Here is a 13,690-nt window from a genome sequence, read left to right as displayed (position 1 = left end):
GGAACCCAGGATCCCAAGCCTGCACCCTAACCGTTAAGCCAACGCCAGGCTAAAAATGTATGATATTAACACAACAAAAACAAAGACCCTGTTTAGAGGCAACTTAAGAATGTTTGTAATATAATGAGTGGGATGGGTTTATAGGAGTGCTTTGAATTTGTGGTGATTGATGCATTTGGACAAATCAATTGTGAAAACGAAATTTGTTGAATGGGGATACAGGCAGTCCCTGGATTATGAACACAATAGCTGTAGTGAACAATGTGTTCCTGAAAATGTGTTCTTAAACTGGATGTTCGTAAACCGGAACAATAAATTCCCATGTGAATAGACGTTGGTAATATATGCAGATTTTTGTCTATGCTGATTTTCAAGTCTATACTATGCAAGTCTATGCCATTTGTCTATGCCGATTTTCAAGACAAGTGATTAGTTAGTTCCCGAACACAAATGAAAGCCTTTTTCTTGTAATAAAAACGTTATTAAATGTATGGTACTTAAAAATAAAAATAATAAAGTGATGCTATAAATACATATTGCACTGCAGCAATAATAATTCTATCTATAATTCCAGTAATCTCTGTACGTTTGTACGTTTGTACGTTTGTCTGTCTGTGACCGCTGTTTCTCGACAACCACGGGTCCGATATACTTTTAACTTGCCAGGTATATTGCTGGGGACCCGAGGATGTGCCTTTTCAAGGTTTCATATTAATCGGACAATTACTTACCGAGCTATGTCCAAAAAACGATTCAACCAATCAGAGAGCAGCGAACGATCGCGTGTGCCGGCGTTGCGAATGGACCAAACCATTCCATGTAAATAGAGGGGGGGGGTTCTGTGGTCGTTGCGAATGGACGAAACCATTTCATGTAAATAGAGGGGGGGGGGGGGATTGTCACTGTACTCGCAAGCCGTTCGCCGTTCGCTTTGGCGTTGCGAATGGACCAAACCATTTCATGTAAATAGAGGGGGGGGATATAATTTTAGATAGATATATAGTACGGGCATATATATAGTACGGGCATGCCCTAGTAATAATAACAACAATAATAATAATGCCTCAAAACGTGTACGTACAAATCTTTTTTAGTCAATCGACAGAGCGGCAGTTTGAGGAAGACAACGTGTACAAATACTGTACAGTATAGTATGGTGCCGCAAAAACTCCAGATGCATCAGGGAACATGAATGAATTCCCGTATTCCGCTGTTCAGCATGGCGCCCACACATTGATCATTTTCCCACATTCGAGCGTCTCATTTCCTGTACGCTATAAAACCCTATTATTATTTAATTTTACATAAAAACGTTATTAGGCCAAGTAAACTAAATTATTAGTTTCTCGTCCCCGCCCACTTCCTGTTTGATGTCCGCCTCCCTTTTTTTTTTTTTTTGATATATATATATATTTTTTGCATACAGAGTCGAGGCTTGTGAAAGAGCTAACATTTATCAAACAAACAAATCAAACAAACAAGCAAACAAAGTATATAAAAAGGGGAGCGGTCGACAATATGGGGAGAGAAGGGGAGGAAGCACACAAACACAACATTTGAGAGCAGGGACATCGGGAGATGTGTGGGAGGGAGAGGGCCTGGGGGGAGGCAGGATAGGTATAAAACGTAAGGACACCAAGGACTTCCAGGAAAGAAGACAAAAGTCACCTCAAAAAAGTGGATTTGGGGTGAAATTAGCGGGGGTAGAAAAGATCAAGGTTTTGGATTGGGGAAGATAAGAGATGGTGGTGAACAGCCGTTTTAAAGACCTGGAGGGAGGAGTGGGATTGAAGAGTGTGAGGGAGTTTGTTCCAGAGGCGGGAGAAAAGAGGAATGAAGGAGTGAAGGTGAGCAGAGAGTCTTGATTTTGGCAATTTAACCATAAGAGGGTTGCAGGCACATCTTGTGCGACCTGCAGGAATATTTGGGGGACAGAGCCCAGAGAGAGCTGGGGGAGCAAGGCCGGAGAGGAGTCGGTAGAAGACGGAAAGACCACCAACCTGCCTGCGGTGAGTAAGTGAAAGGCCCTCGGAGATAGCGTCATCGCGGGAGATTCCAATGATTCTGAAATATTTTTATTACTATTTTCTGAATATTTACTATTTTCTCTCAACATCTAAAAAACAAACAAAAAAAACAACAACGTTATTTTGTGGTCCCTATGGGCCTAGTGCTCACGCAAATGAAATCGACTTCATCTGTAATTACGCTTGCTCACACTGGTGGCATACAAACACACTCAGCGAATGCGATTTTCAAGACATGCACATGCACGTACGTAATGTTTACGGCCAATTTAACCAGCTTGCTCTAGTGATAGTGTGTGTTATTGATCTCAGGAACAAACTTTCTCGGTAGCTTTAATTGAGCTACTGACAAAGTACAGTAAACATAGGCTTGAAATTGTCTTCATTTGTGAATGCATCCGGAAGGCTGACAGTAAGATTTTGAAGTCATTGTAAGCTCGTATGGTCTTTGATGCAACCCAGACTCTGGAGGATATTTTAAACAAATTTGCAAATGGGGAGTTCGACCAGGGCTCCCCCATTGACGACCTAAAGTACCAGACAGCTCAGGTCAGTATTGCAAGTCTGCATATATCAAGTACCGACCCGTTCAGTACATACAAGTGCACAGTACAACAGACAGTGCCACTGCTGCAGGACATGTGGACGTATCGGGTATATGACCAACGTCATTTTTAATGGCATATGGAATGCGTGTTGGTGGTAGTGCTAGTCTTTGGTCTGATAGACTTCACCATGTGGTGGCCATCTTGGAAAAATGTCAAAAGTCTGGAAAATATCAAATAGTAACGCTCCCCCGCTCCTTTTTTTTTTTTGGAAAAGAGCCCGGCCAAGATTTTAATTTGTCATGAGACGAAGTAATAATTTATTTTACTTGGCCTGAAAAAAAAAATGCATTTGACAAGATTAATTAGTTAACAAGTGGAACTACATTCAAAGTACAGCACCCCCATGCCAAATGAATAAATAAAATATCCTTCAGCGTGCGACATTGCCAGGTCGTCTTTGGTGACCGGCGATGCCGCAGTGCAGCACATGGGGACGGAGTTGGGAGGGAGTAGTGTACAATATACACTTTATGGCAGCCTTTGGTGGCATCAAAACGGATGTCAAGGCCAACGTGGAGTAGTTTAACATCTTGCCCATATTTGGAAGTACCTACACCCAAAAGTTCGGGCCTCTAGGTGCTACTGTTCGGCTGTGAAAGAATAACGCACAAGCACTTGGAAAAAAAAAAACACATATACATTACATGGCCAAAGGTATATGGACACCCGAACATCACACCTGCATGTGTTTGTCGAACATCTCATTCCAAAATAATGGGCATTAAAATATGGAGTTGCCCCCCCCAACCCCCTCTTGCTGCCATAACAGCCTCCACTCTTCTGGGAAGGCTTTCGACTCGATGTTGGAACATTGCTGCAGGGATTTGCTTCCATTCAGCCACAAGAGCGTTAGTGAGGTCGGGCACTGATGTTGGGTGATTAGGCCTGGCTCGCAGTCGGCGTTCAATTCATCCTAAAGGCGTGCAATGAGGTGGAGGTCAGGGCTCTGTGCAGGCCAGTCAAGTTCTTCCACCTTCCACACCTATCTCGCCAAACCATTTCTGTATAGACTTCGCTTTGTGCATGGGGGCATTGCCATACTGAAACAGGAAAGGGCCTTCCCCAAACTGTTGCCACAAAGTTGAAGCACACAATCGTCTAGAATGCTGTAGCTGTAGCGTTATGTAGCGTTAAGATTGTATGCTGTATGCTACATTGTATGCTGTAGCGTTAAGATTTCCCTTCACTGTAATTAAGGGGCCTAGCCCGAACCATGAAAAACAGCCTCAGACCATTATTCCTCCTCCACCAAACTTTACAGTTGGCACTATGCATTTGGGCGGGTAGCGTTCTCCTGACATCCGTCAAACCCAGATTAGTCCGCCGGACTGCCAAGTGGTGAAGCGCGATTTATCACTCCAGAGAACGCGTTTCCACTGCTCCAGAGTCCAAAGGCGGCAAGCTTTACACGACTCCAGCCAGCGCTTGGCATTGCGCATGGTGATCTTAGGCTTGTGTACAGCTGCTCAGCCATGAAACCCATTTTATGAAGCTCCCGACAAACAGTTGTTGTGTTGAGGTTGCTTCCAGAGGCAGTTTGGAAGTCGGTAGTGAGTGTTGCAACCGAGGACAGACAATCGAGGATGGCCATGCAAACCCATTTCATGAAGCTCCCGACAAACAGTTGTTGTGCTGAGGTTGCTTCCAGAGCAGTTTGGAACTCAGTCGTGAGTGTTGCAACCGAAGACAGACGATTTTTACGCGCTACGCCCTTCAGCACTCAGCGGTCCCGTTCTGTGAGCTTGTGTGGCCTACCACTTTGCGGCTGAGCTGTTGTTGCTCCTAGACATTTCCACTTCACAAAAACAGCACTTACAGTTGACCGGGTCAGCTCTAGCAGGGCAGAAATTTGACGAACTGACTTGTTGGAAAGGTGGCATCCAATGACGGTGCCACGTTGAAAGTCACTGAGCTCTTCAGTATGGCCCATTCCACTGCCAACATTTGTCTATGGTGATTGCATGGCTGTGTGCTTGATTATATATACCTGTCAGCAATGGGTGTGGCTGAAACAGCCGAATCCACAAATTAGAAGGGGTGTCCGCATACTTTTGGCCATGTAGCGACCTGAAGATAAATACCTGTGAATAGCTGAGCTTTGAAGCAATGCCTGAATTCTCTGCTGAAGATGGATCTTGTGTTGTCCCTTTTCCTGCTGGGATTTGCCGGCGATGACGGATTTTCAGGGGTCTGCTTGAAGAGTCTTTCTTAATTGCATCGTCAACCATCTGAAGGTGCTCACTGACCTCTGAAGCTGTGTGGTGCAGGACAAGTGTCCCACAATAAATGATCTTTCCAAAAGACTAAGTGAGCTAAATCGACAAAATGTATATCTCATGAAGCACAACTTGCTCACCCTCTGTGGATCCACCAGCCACACACGACTTGTTATCAGCATTTTGTGACCCTCGAGTCCTGTCCAACTCAGCTACATCAGAGTTGTCTGCCATTGCAGGGACTTCCTCAAAAAGGGAGCCGTTTGATTGAGGATTGTTTGGAGAGGTTTGGAGGCCAACCTGTGATGCTGGAGTCAGGGTAGTGGATCTGGAATCCTCCAAGGATCTACACATGGAAAACACAATACCAATAAAACCTCCCAAATAAAGGTTTTCAGAAACAAGTGAAAGTCATAGCAGCTGTGTAAATAAAGTATGGGAACCTGACAATTTGTTATAGCAACCAGTACAATTTTGCCCACAACAAAACAAACAACAGGCATTTTAAGGCCATTTTCCCTGCAAGAGCGGGGGTTAGCCTTGCGGTCCCCATGACAATTTCTCCATTTTGCCCTATTTTCTGCATCTCCCCTTGTTAACCCCCTTGCCCGCATTTCTTCTTCGACCATCTTTAGCCAAGTCTTTCTCGGTCTTCCCCATCCTCTACTTCCTTCTACATTCATTTCCATCACTCTTTTCAACCAGTCACTTTCATCCTTCCTCAACACATGACCAAACCATCTCAACCTGTTTCTCTTCACAGCATCCATCACAGGCTCTATTCCCATCATCTTTCGCAATTCATCATTTGTCTTCCTCTCTCTCAACGATACTCCACACATCCACCGAACCATTCGCATTTCCACCCTTTCCAGGCTTCGTTGCTGCTCTACGTTCATAACCCATGTCTCACTCCCATAAATCATAACACTTCTCACACATGCAGCATTGCAGCATACACCTTTCCCTTCAGCTTCAATGACACTCCCCTCCTCGTCAGCACACCACTCAGTTCCCGAAACTTCTTCCATGAACATCTCACTCCAGCAACCGTTGCCGAGTCTGATCCACCTTCTCCATTCAGCATGTCTCCAAGGTAACAAAATGTTTTCACACCTTCCAGCTTCACGCCATCTCCAAGATCCAACTCAACATTTCCTCCATCTGCAGCTCCCCTCTGTGCACACCTTACACTTGAATGTAGCTGCCACACTGGTTAATGACCCTCTCAAACCACTACATTTTTGATGAACCCACTCAGCGCACATTGTACATTGAATGGAATTCACTCCGACACCCTTCCTGCACACAGCACACGGCCACTTCCCAGTTCTTTCCACCTCACCACATTCTTTACCACTTGCCATCACCTTCGTTTTTCCGATATTCACCTTCAGACCTTTTGTCTCCATACATTCCTTCCACTTCTTCATCTTCTCCTTCAGTCCATCCATACTTTCTGCAATCAACACAAGATCATCTGCATACAACAACTCCCACGGTAAACCCTCCTTTACGTTCTGAGCCAGCACCTCCATCACAGCTACAAATAGTAGTGGACTGAGTACCGACCCCTGATGCACTCCCACCTTCACCTCAAACTCACCACTGTTCCCGTCCTTCGTCCTTACAGCTGTGCGCGCTCTTTAATTCTCTTTACAATTTACAATTTTGCCCACAGTTATATATATATATATATATATATATATATATATATATATATACAGTCATACCCCATTTTACGCCATTTCGACCTACGTCAAAACTGACTTTACGCCACTCTTCTAGAGTAAATTTCAGTTCAGCGAACCTCATTATGTGCGACTTTACGTCACTGCTACGGACGTGAAAAAAATTAATTTTTCCTTAAAAATATATTTAAAATAAATAAAATAGTACATAAATTAACAATAAAAGAAGCTAAAAAACAATTTAAAATACAATAAAAAGCACATAAAAATATTTTTAAAATGTACGTACAGTATACTGTACATACGCGTAAATGCTGGTTCTCATTCAAAACAAAGGCGACGCCATATGCATTTTGTCCTGTGCTGCGGTCGCGTGCTTGCTTTGCCTTTCGCTGGTATTTTTTGATTATTCCTTTACTGTGTAAAGGTTCGTTTACTGTGTAAAACAACCAACGTAACGTGGCAACGGCGAAACATGACGATGCCGGCTCGGACGACCGTCCGTGGCAGACGTCACGTCACGTCACCATGCAGAGTGTGCAATGTCCGCGTCAAGGTCAGGCCCCATGGCCCATGTGAAACGAACGACCGTGTCATGCCTCATGCCGGGGTGCCTCGTCGGGCACCTCGCCGGCATCTGGCGTCGACGAACCGATCGACGTGTGCATGTGCACATGTGCATGGATTTGCAAATGCCTGCCTGTACGTCGTCGTTTCTGCGTATATCGCATCGTCCAAAAATAAAGAAGCAAGAAACTTCGGCCGCTCGAGGAAAGATGGGGCACGCCTACGACTCGGAGGCGAGCGTCGATCCCCGGGGCGGCCGCGTTCACGGAACCCTGAGCTCGTTCGTTCGTCACAGACGACACGACACGACCACCGGTGAAACTGCTCGGACACGTTGGGTAAAGCACGCCGTGGTGAAGCGGGCCGCGGAGCCACTCGGCACATAAGCCAGCTCACGGTCGACACGTCCGTGCCGGTCACCCCCGTTCGAGGAGAAGACCCGACCGATAGAAAACAACGGAGGGACTCCTGACGGGGAGCGGCAAAGATTCAGGGCGAAGCCGCAGCCTCCTCCAGTTATTTACTCTAGTTTTACGAATTATGGTGTTTGTCTTCATTTTAAGGCATTTTAAAGATATTACGCCCGGTTTACATCAACAACAGAGTTACGTCACGGCTTATGGAACCAACCAATTAATGACGTAGACCGGGGTATTACTGTATATATATATATATATATATATATTGTTACGGTCCGTGGATTAGGATGTTATTTTTACCGAGCGGAGGTATAACCGCGGCCGAACTGTTCTTCCCCGATTCACCCGATTTACCCAAACGTTGGCCGTATCGTATCGCGCCACAGCTACTCAATCTGGAAAACTCTAAAGCGACCGAATGCAAAGAGGAAGAAGACGTACAGAAGAGTAACGGGATTTATTACTATTTACACACAGAAGCAAAAAGAGCAGTCACGATTATGTACAGGGACATGAGACGCAGGTGACACAGTGAATTCCTTATACAAGCTTAATTACCTACCCAGGACAGAACAAACAAAGACGACTCACACGGGGAATTGCAGAGTGGATTGGCTGGAAGGAGGTGTGTGGCTGGAGGGGGAGGACGGCACGGAGCTGGCTGGAGCTTGATCCCGCACGGGACGTCGGGCTGGACCTCGACGGCCGCTGATGCCACCGATCCTGTCGTGTGCGCGGGATCACGGGTCGGATCACGGGTCGGATCACGGTCGGAGCCGACGCGCTGGTGGGGGGTCTGGCGTGACGGGTTCTCTCCTCTCTCTTTCTTTTGTCCAACCACTCTTTCTCCAACACAACCACTCAACGCAACCACTGACCACCCCTGACGACCAACTCAGCTCTTGTCATGGACCTCTCTTTTCAGACTCATCTCCTTGTCTCTGTAAAAGCGCATCTCCCTTGGAGAACGCCCCCCGGCGGGTTATATAGGCCCCGCCCCTCAACCTTTGCGAACCTCCCCCAAACGCTCTTCCTCCGCTCTCTCAAACCAAACCCCTCGTGCTCGGTTGGTTGTTCGGGGCTGGCTCACTCCTCCCCTCTATGACGAGGTGGAGACACGCCCTTCTTTCCCAACCCTGCCTCGTGGCCAATGGTGGTTGAAGAAAACCACCCAAAATGCAGTTGGCCATTGAAATGAAATGAAAGGGGATCTACTCTTATTTCACTTGGTGCAATGGAGTATTTAACTTAATGGGAGACACGGCCTTACCCTAAGACACATAATAAGATATAAGCTACTGAACAAGGGTTTTATCGGGTCCTGCAATGTGGTGTTTATGGAATAACTACCGAGACGCCCTTTGACCTTTACACTACGGAGGTATTTACAAGGATCATGACATTTACAAAGGGTGATCTTTACAACAATTTACACTACAACAACAAAAAAAACAAACCATTCTCATATCCACAACACTGCACCCTCCTCCTCTTTGGCACGTCCCGGGCCTACAACTTAAATTTAGTGTGACACGTAGGTGTAGTTCCCTCTACTTTTAACCTGACCCTGAGTGCGACAGTTTTAAAACATAAATAAATGTGTCCCGCTGCTCCATTGCACCCTGCCTAACAGACTTACGCCCACAGTTAACCGAATTGCGGAATGGTCTTCAAACTACACACTGACGGTGGGGAGCATTATTTACAATTGACGCTACTTTTATTTACAAAACGTAACCCAGGACCTGTAATTGTTCTTTCTGGGGGGGGGGGAGACAGTCTGCTCTGCATCAATGCACCATGAAAGCACCTATAACGCACCAACACACCCTCAAGCACCAATCGGTGCAGTCACCACAGTTCATCAAAAAAAATAAACCAACAACCCCTAACCCTGCAGGTGGTCTCTTGCTCTTCGGCTCCCTCTGCTGGCTATTATTATTTCTTCCAGTTGTTGTCATTTTCTTTGCTGGCGGCCTATTTGCAATAAAACTTGCCCAACGTGTCCATTTTTATTTATTTTATTTATGGCCCACTACGTGTGGTTCACCTGTGGGGCATCGGTGCCCTGTGGCCAAGGTCCGCCAGCAAGATTTCGGGCCCTCATGGCCGGTTCCAGCAGAGGGGCCATGCCCCAACCCATGGGGTCCATAAGTGGTGCTCGGCCACAGACATGTGGTCCATCATGTGGTGCATCGATGCAGACAGCTGGTTCTGGGAGTTCCGGGCGCACAATGGTGGACTCACGCACGCTCCCCTCGGCGCCCAATGGCGCACAGGTCATGTGGGAGACAAAAGGGGGAAGACAAATGAGCGAGGGGTAAGGTCACAAGGGTACACATCAAACAAGGCAATGCAAGGCGAAATGCGTACGGAGGACGAAGTGAGAAAGCTCGTCCCTACCGTACGTCACCCCCCTGTCACCTACACTACCCTTGCCCTCACCCCATATGTACAAAATCTACACATTACAAATTCGTCGCTACTGTCACGTCTTCCCATATTTCCCTTATACCAAATTCGTCTCCACAATCCCTCGAGCCAAAATTTGCCATCACCAATTCATCATCAATCCTCATAAGGAGGAAGAGATGGAACATCAAGCACAATGTCACACCCACGTCATGATGCGTCTCACATTCCAAACATTTGCACCAATAAAAATAACAAAAACAACCTGGCATGGTGTGGAGTACCTGTCACCTCAGGTGAGTGGATGCAGATGGTGCGAGGAGACTCCAATCCTAACTATCCTCTCAATGACTAACACACGTTACACTACCCGGGGTCTTTCCCTGCCAATCCATTGGCCAACTTACACTATGGGTTCTAAAAACCAATTCCCATTGACCAAACTGTGGTGCTGCTCAATTTGGGGTCTCACTCCCCCGATTCATCTCCCGGTGCCCTTGCACAATTTCTGGGCTGTGACGTGTAGCTCTCCCAGCAGGTCTACCCACCTGCACACCTCCACCACTGTAGTTGCCACCCGAGCTTACCTGCTCCTTAACCTAACCTATCTACTGGGGAAGGCCCCTCCTGGCTGTGTCACCCCTCGGTGCCCTCTGGCACTGGGCTACCCGGGTCCGTCCTCCGGATCCTCGGGCCCCATCCACAACTACTCTACCGGCTCCCAGAGCCCACCTGCGGCCTCACCTGGCCGACATCCTCACAGTGGTGGAGTGCCCAAACCAACTACACACACTAACAAGCTACACGCCCAGCCATTTCCACAACACTAATGCACCCATCCAAACATCATTCTTCCACCCGCACCACAGATGGCAATATCCAACCACAATTTACCTATACCCTCTACCTAACACTTACACTACCCGCCCCGGGTATTCGTGATGGGGGTCCACTCTTCCCCCATTCACACCTTCGCACCATCCACTCCACTCCACATTTTCCACCATACTCACTCCACGACCATCCATTCCAATACTCCATATACTCCACACTACTATTTATTCCACACAACCATTCTCCATACACCTGTCGGTGCACACCTGTGCACTCACACCTGGTGCCACCTGCACCCTCCTTCCTTCCTGGACCATTTGGTCAACACAACACACATCACCATTACTCACTCAAACACTGCTCCACACACCTGTTCAGTTGCACACCTGTGCAATCACACCTGTTCAATCAGACCTGTTCCTCACACACTTTTCACAATACACTTCCAATCCTCAAACACACAGCATCATCTGAACTACCTGTTGCCCTGCTAACTTAGTGCTCCCTGTCTTCCCTTTAAACTAAGCACATACCACATCATTATCATCCACACTAATCTACCTGCGTCCCCACTACAGGTATCCTTGTCACTAACTAATCTTAACGTCACCTAAGGTCATCTCTCTAGATCCCTACACACGATATATCCTAACCCACCCGGGCTAGTTTTCACTGCCATACACCCCATAAAACTAGTGCTCCTTTGCCCCCCTGTGGTGTGAGGGATGACAGAGTTGCCATCCCACCACATCGGGGAGGTCCCACTATAAATTTTGCTCGTCCAAATCCAACAAATCAAAAATGTGCCAATCACTCTACCAATCCTCTGCCAATCATCACTCTGCCAATCTTTTGCCAATCATCAAATTTTGTTTTTTCTAATTTCGGGTCCAGACCACTATCCTCATCACCCGTCTACTTACTAGATCCTCTCGGTGCGCCAATTCACTTCCACAGCCCGGCTTCATAAAGCCGAGCAATGAATGCGGGTTGTTTGGTGCCGGCGGCTGGATGCGTCCGGCACTCGGTGCAGGGAAGGGCGCTTACCCGGGCCGAGATCCGACGCACCACCTCGGCACGGAGCCATCCAATTGCCCGATCTCGACCTGCCGGACTGCCTCAACAAAAAGGGGTCGCCATGACGACCCTTCCTATCGGGCTGCCCGTTCCGCCTCGCGGAGCACGGACGCGGCCGTTCCAAGCGCGGCCCAGCGTGGATCACGTACGGCGGTCCTTTCGAACCCGCCGTGGTTCGGATCCCCGCTAGTCCTCGCGGCACGCGGAACCCGGCACGCACCGAGGGCCCGATTCGGCTATAAGTCGCTCTAACCGCTAACCCGGTTACCGTCGATGCCTCACCTGCATGCTCATACGCATACGCTACCCCTTTCTTGCTCATACATCCAGCTGTTCCCATGCTCTTCGTCATTGCACCTTCTCTAACACACCCAGGTACACTCATTCCGCTCACAGACTTGGTCACACACCTGACCACCGAACACCTTTGCACACACTCGTCGCTCGCACACCTCACCAACACACCTCTTCGCGCCCCCTTCTCGGTCACCTCCTCTGTGACAATCACAGGTGTGCTCTCACTCGCACACCCAACCACGTGCCTCACTACTAATTCCAGCGTGCATTCCCATACACGCTCTACCATTCCAGGTGTGCTTCCTTCCATTCCAGGTGTACATCCTCTCTCACCTGTCACAACCAACTCACGCTCCGTGTCACTCTCACTACTTTCACCACCACTCTTGACAGCGCACTCACCCTTACTCTCGACAGCGCACTCTTTCCTCATGCACCCGTCCGTTACACACCTTTCTCGCGCACACTCTTGCGCACACTCTCCCGTTACACCCTCTGTAACACTCACCACAGGCATGCATTCTCCCTCACTCTTGACAGCGCACTCTTTCCCCATGCACCCGTCCGTTACACACCTTTCTCGCGCATCCTCTTGCGCACACTCTTTCGTTACTTCCTCCGTAACACTCACCACAGGCGTGCATGCTTCCGTTACATCTTCTGTAACACTTCTCACTACGCGCTTCCATGTGCTCCCTCGCACACGCGCTACGACCGACTCACTCTCGACAGCACACTCACTCCTCGGCGCGCACCTTTTCCTCACACACCCCATGGTCGGACATTCTCGCACACCTCCTCTTTCGCACACCAGACCTGTCGCACACTTCACCAACGGCCTCTCACGAACACCCGGATCCAAATCAACCCCCAAGCCGACTGAAGCTTTCCTCACATCATATGCATTTCCGAATATATCGCCACTCACCTTGACACCTCGTCTCCGCACCTCCTCCGCCACCTGCAGACTCTTTATTTGGTTAGTGAGACCACCATTATGAGTTGAGCACCGACCTTGTACATATTCCATCACCTCCTCCTGTATTTCTCTCTTAGTTTCTGTCCGTCTCTTCTTAATTTCACTCACCTCTTCTTCCACTTCCTCTAATTTTTGCTTCACCTCTTTTATTTCCCGGTGCGTCTCCTCAAGTTCGTCCTCTAAGGCTATTTTGACCGTTTCTATGTGCGTCCTCACCTGCCGGTCCTTCGTCTCCATTACCTCTGTCACCTCGTCCAACCTCATTGTCAGTCCCTCACGTACCATCTGACATTGCCTCTGTGTCGCTATTAAGTCATTTTTAATTTCTTTTTGTGTCGCCTTTAACCCTCCTAGTACCGCAGTGTTCCTTTGAACCTGCTCCACTAACTCCGTTTGTCCCACCGTCAGCTGTTCCACCTCCTCCGTCAGGTCCTCTATGCCCCCCTGTAACCTAGCCGTATTATTCCTCACCTCTTTCTCTATACGCTTTTCGCCTCGCTTTTCCTCCTCGCGTACCCCCGAGACCTCCTCACTTACACCTCGTCATATCTCCTCTTTCATCT

The 13,690-nt window shown here is 48.0% G+C and overlaps 1 protein-coding gene across 7 annotated transcripts in view; it reads right to left on the bottom strand.

Annotated features, from left to right (window-relative positions):
* The window catches only part of LOC137438952 (centrosome-associated protein 350), a 143,759-nt gene that overhangs the window by 42,103 nt on the left and 87,966 nt on the right, over positions 1 to 13,690 (bottom strand). For all 7 annotated transcript variants that reach the window (XM_068134449.2, XM_068134453.2, XM_078767537.1 and 4 more), the window contains 2 exons: positions 4,992 to 5,197; positions 4,717 to 4,889 (listed from right to left, as the gene is read on the bottom strand). In XM_068134449.2, coding sequence (XP_067990550.2) covers positions 4,717 to 4,889; positions 4,992 to 5,197 — 379 coding nt within the window. The remainder of the gene's footprint in view (positions 1 to 4,716; positions 4,890 to 4,991; positions 5,198 to 13,690) is intronic.

The sequence above is a fragment of the Myxine glutinosa genome, chromosome 13, assembly GCF_964187855.1.
Source record: "Myxine glutinosa chromosome 13, kmMyxGlut1.1, whole genome shotgun sequence".
Classification (NCBI taxonomy): Eukaryota; Metazoa; Chordata; class Myxini; order Myxiniformes; family Myxinidae; genus Myxine; species Myxine glutinosa.
Note: the sequence above shows the minus strand (reverse complement) of the source record. Positions and strands in the feature narration are given on the sequence as shown.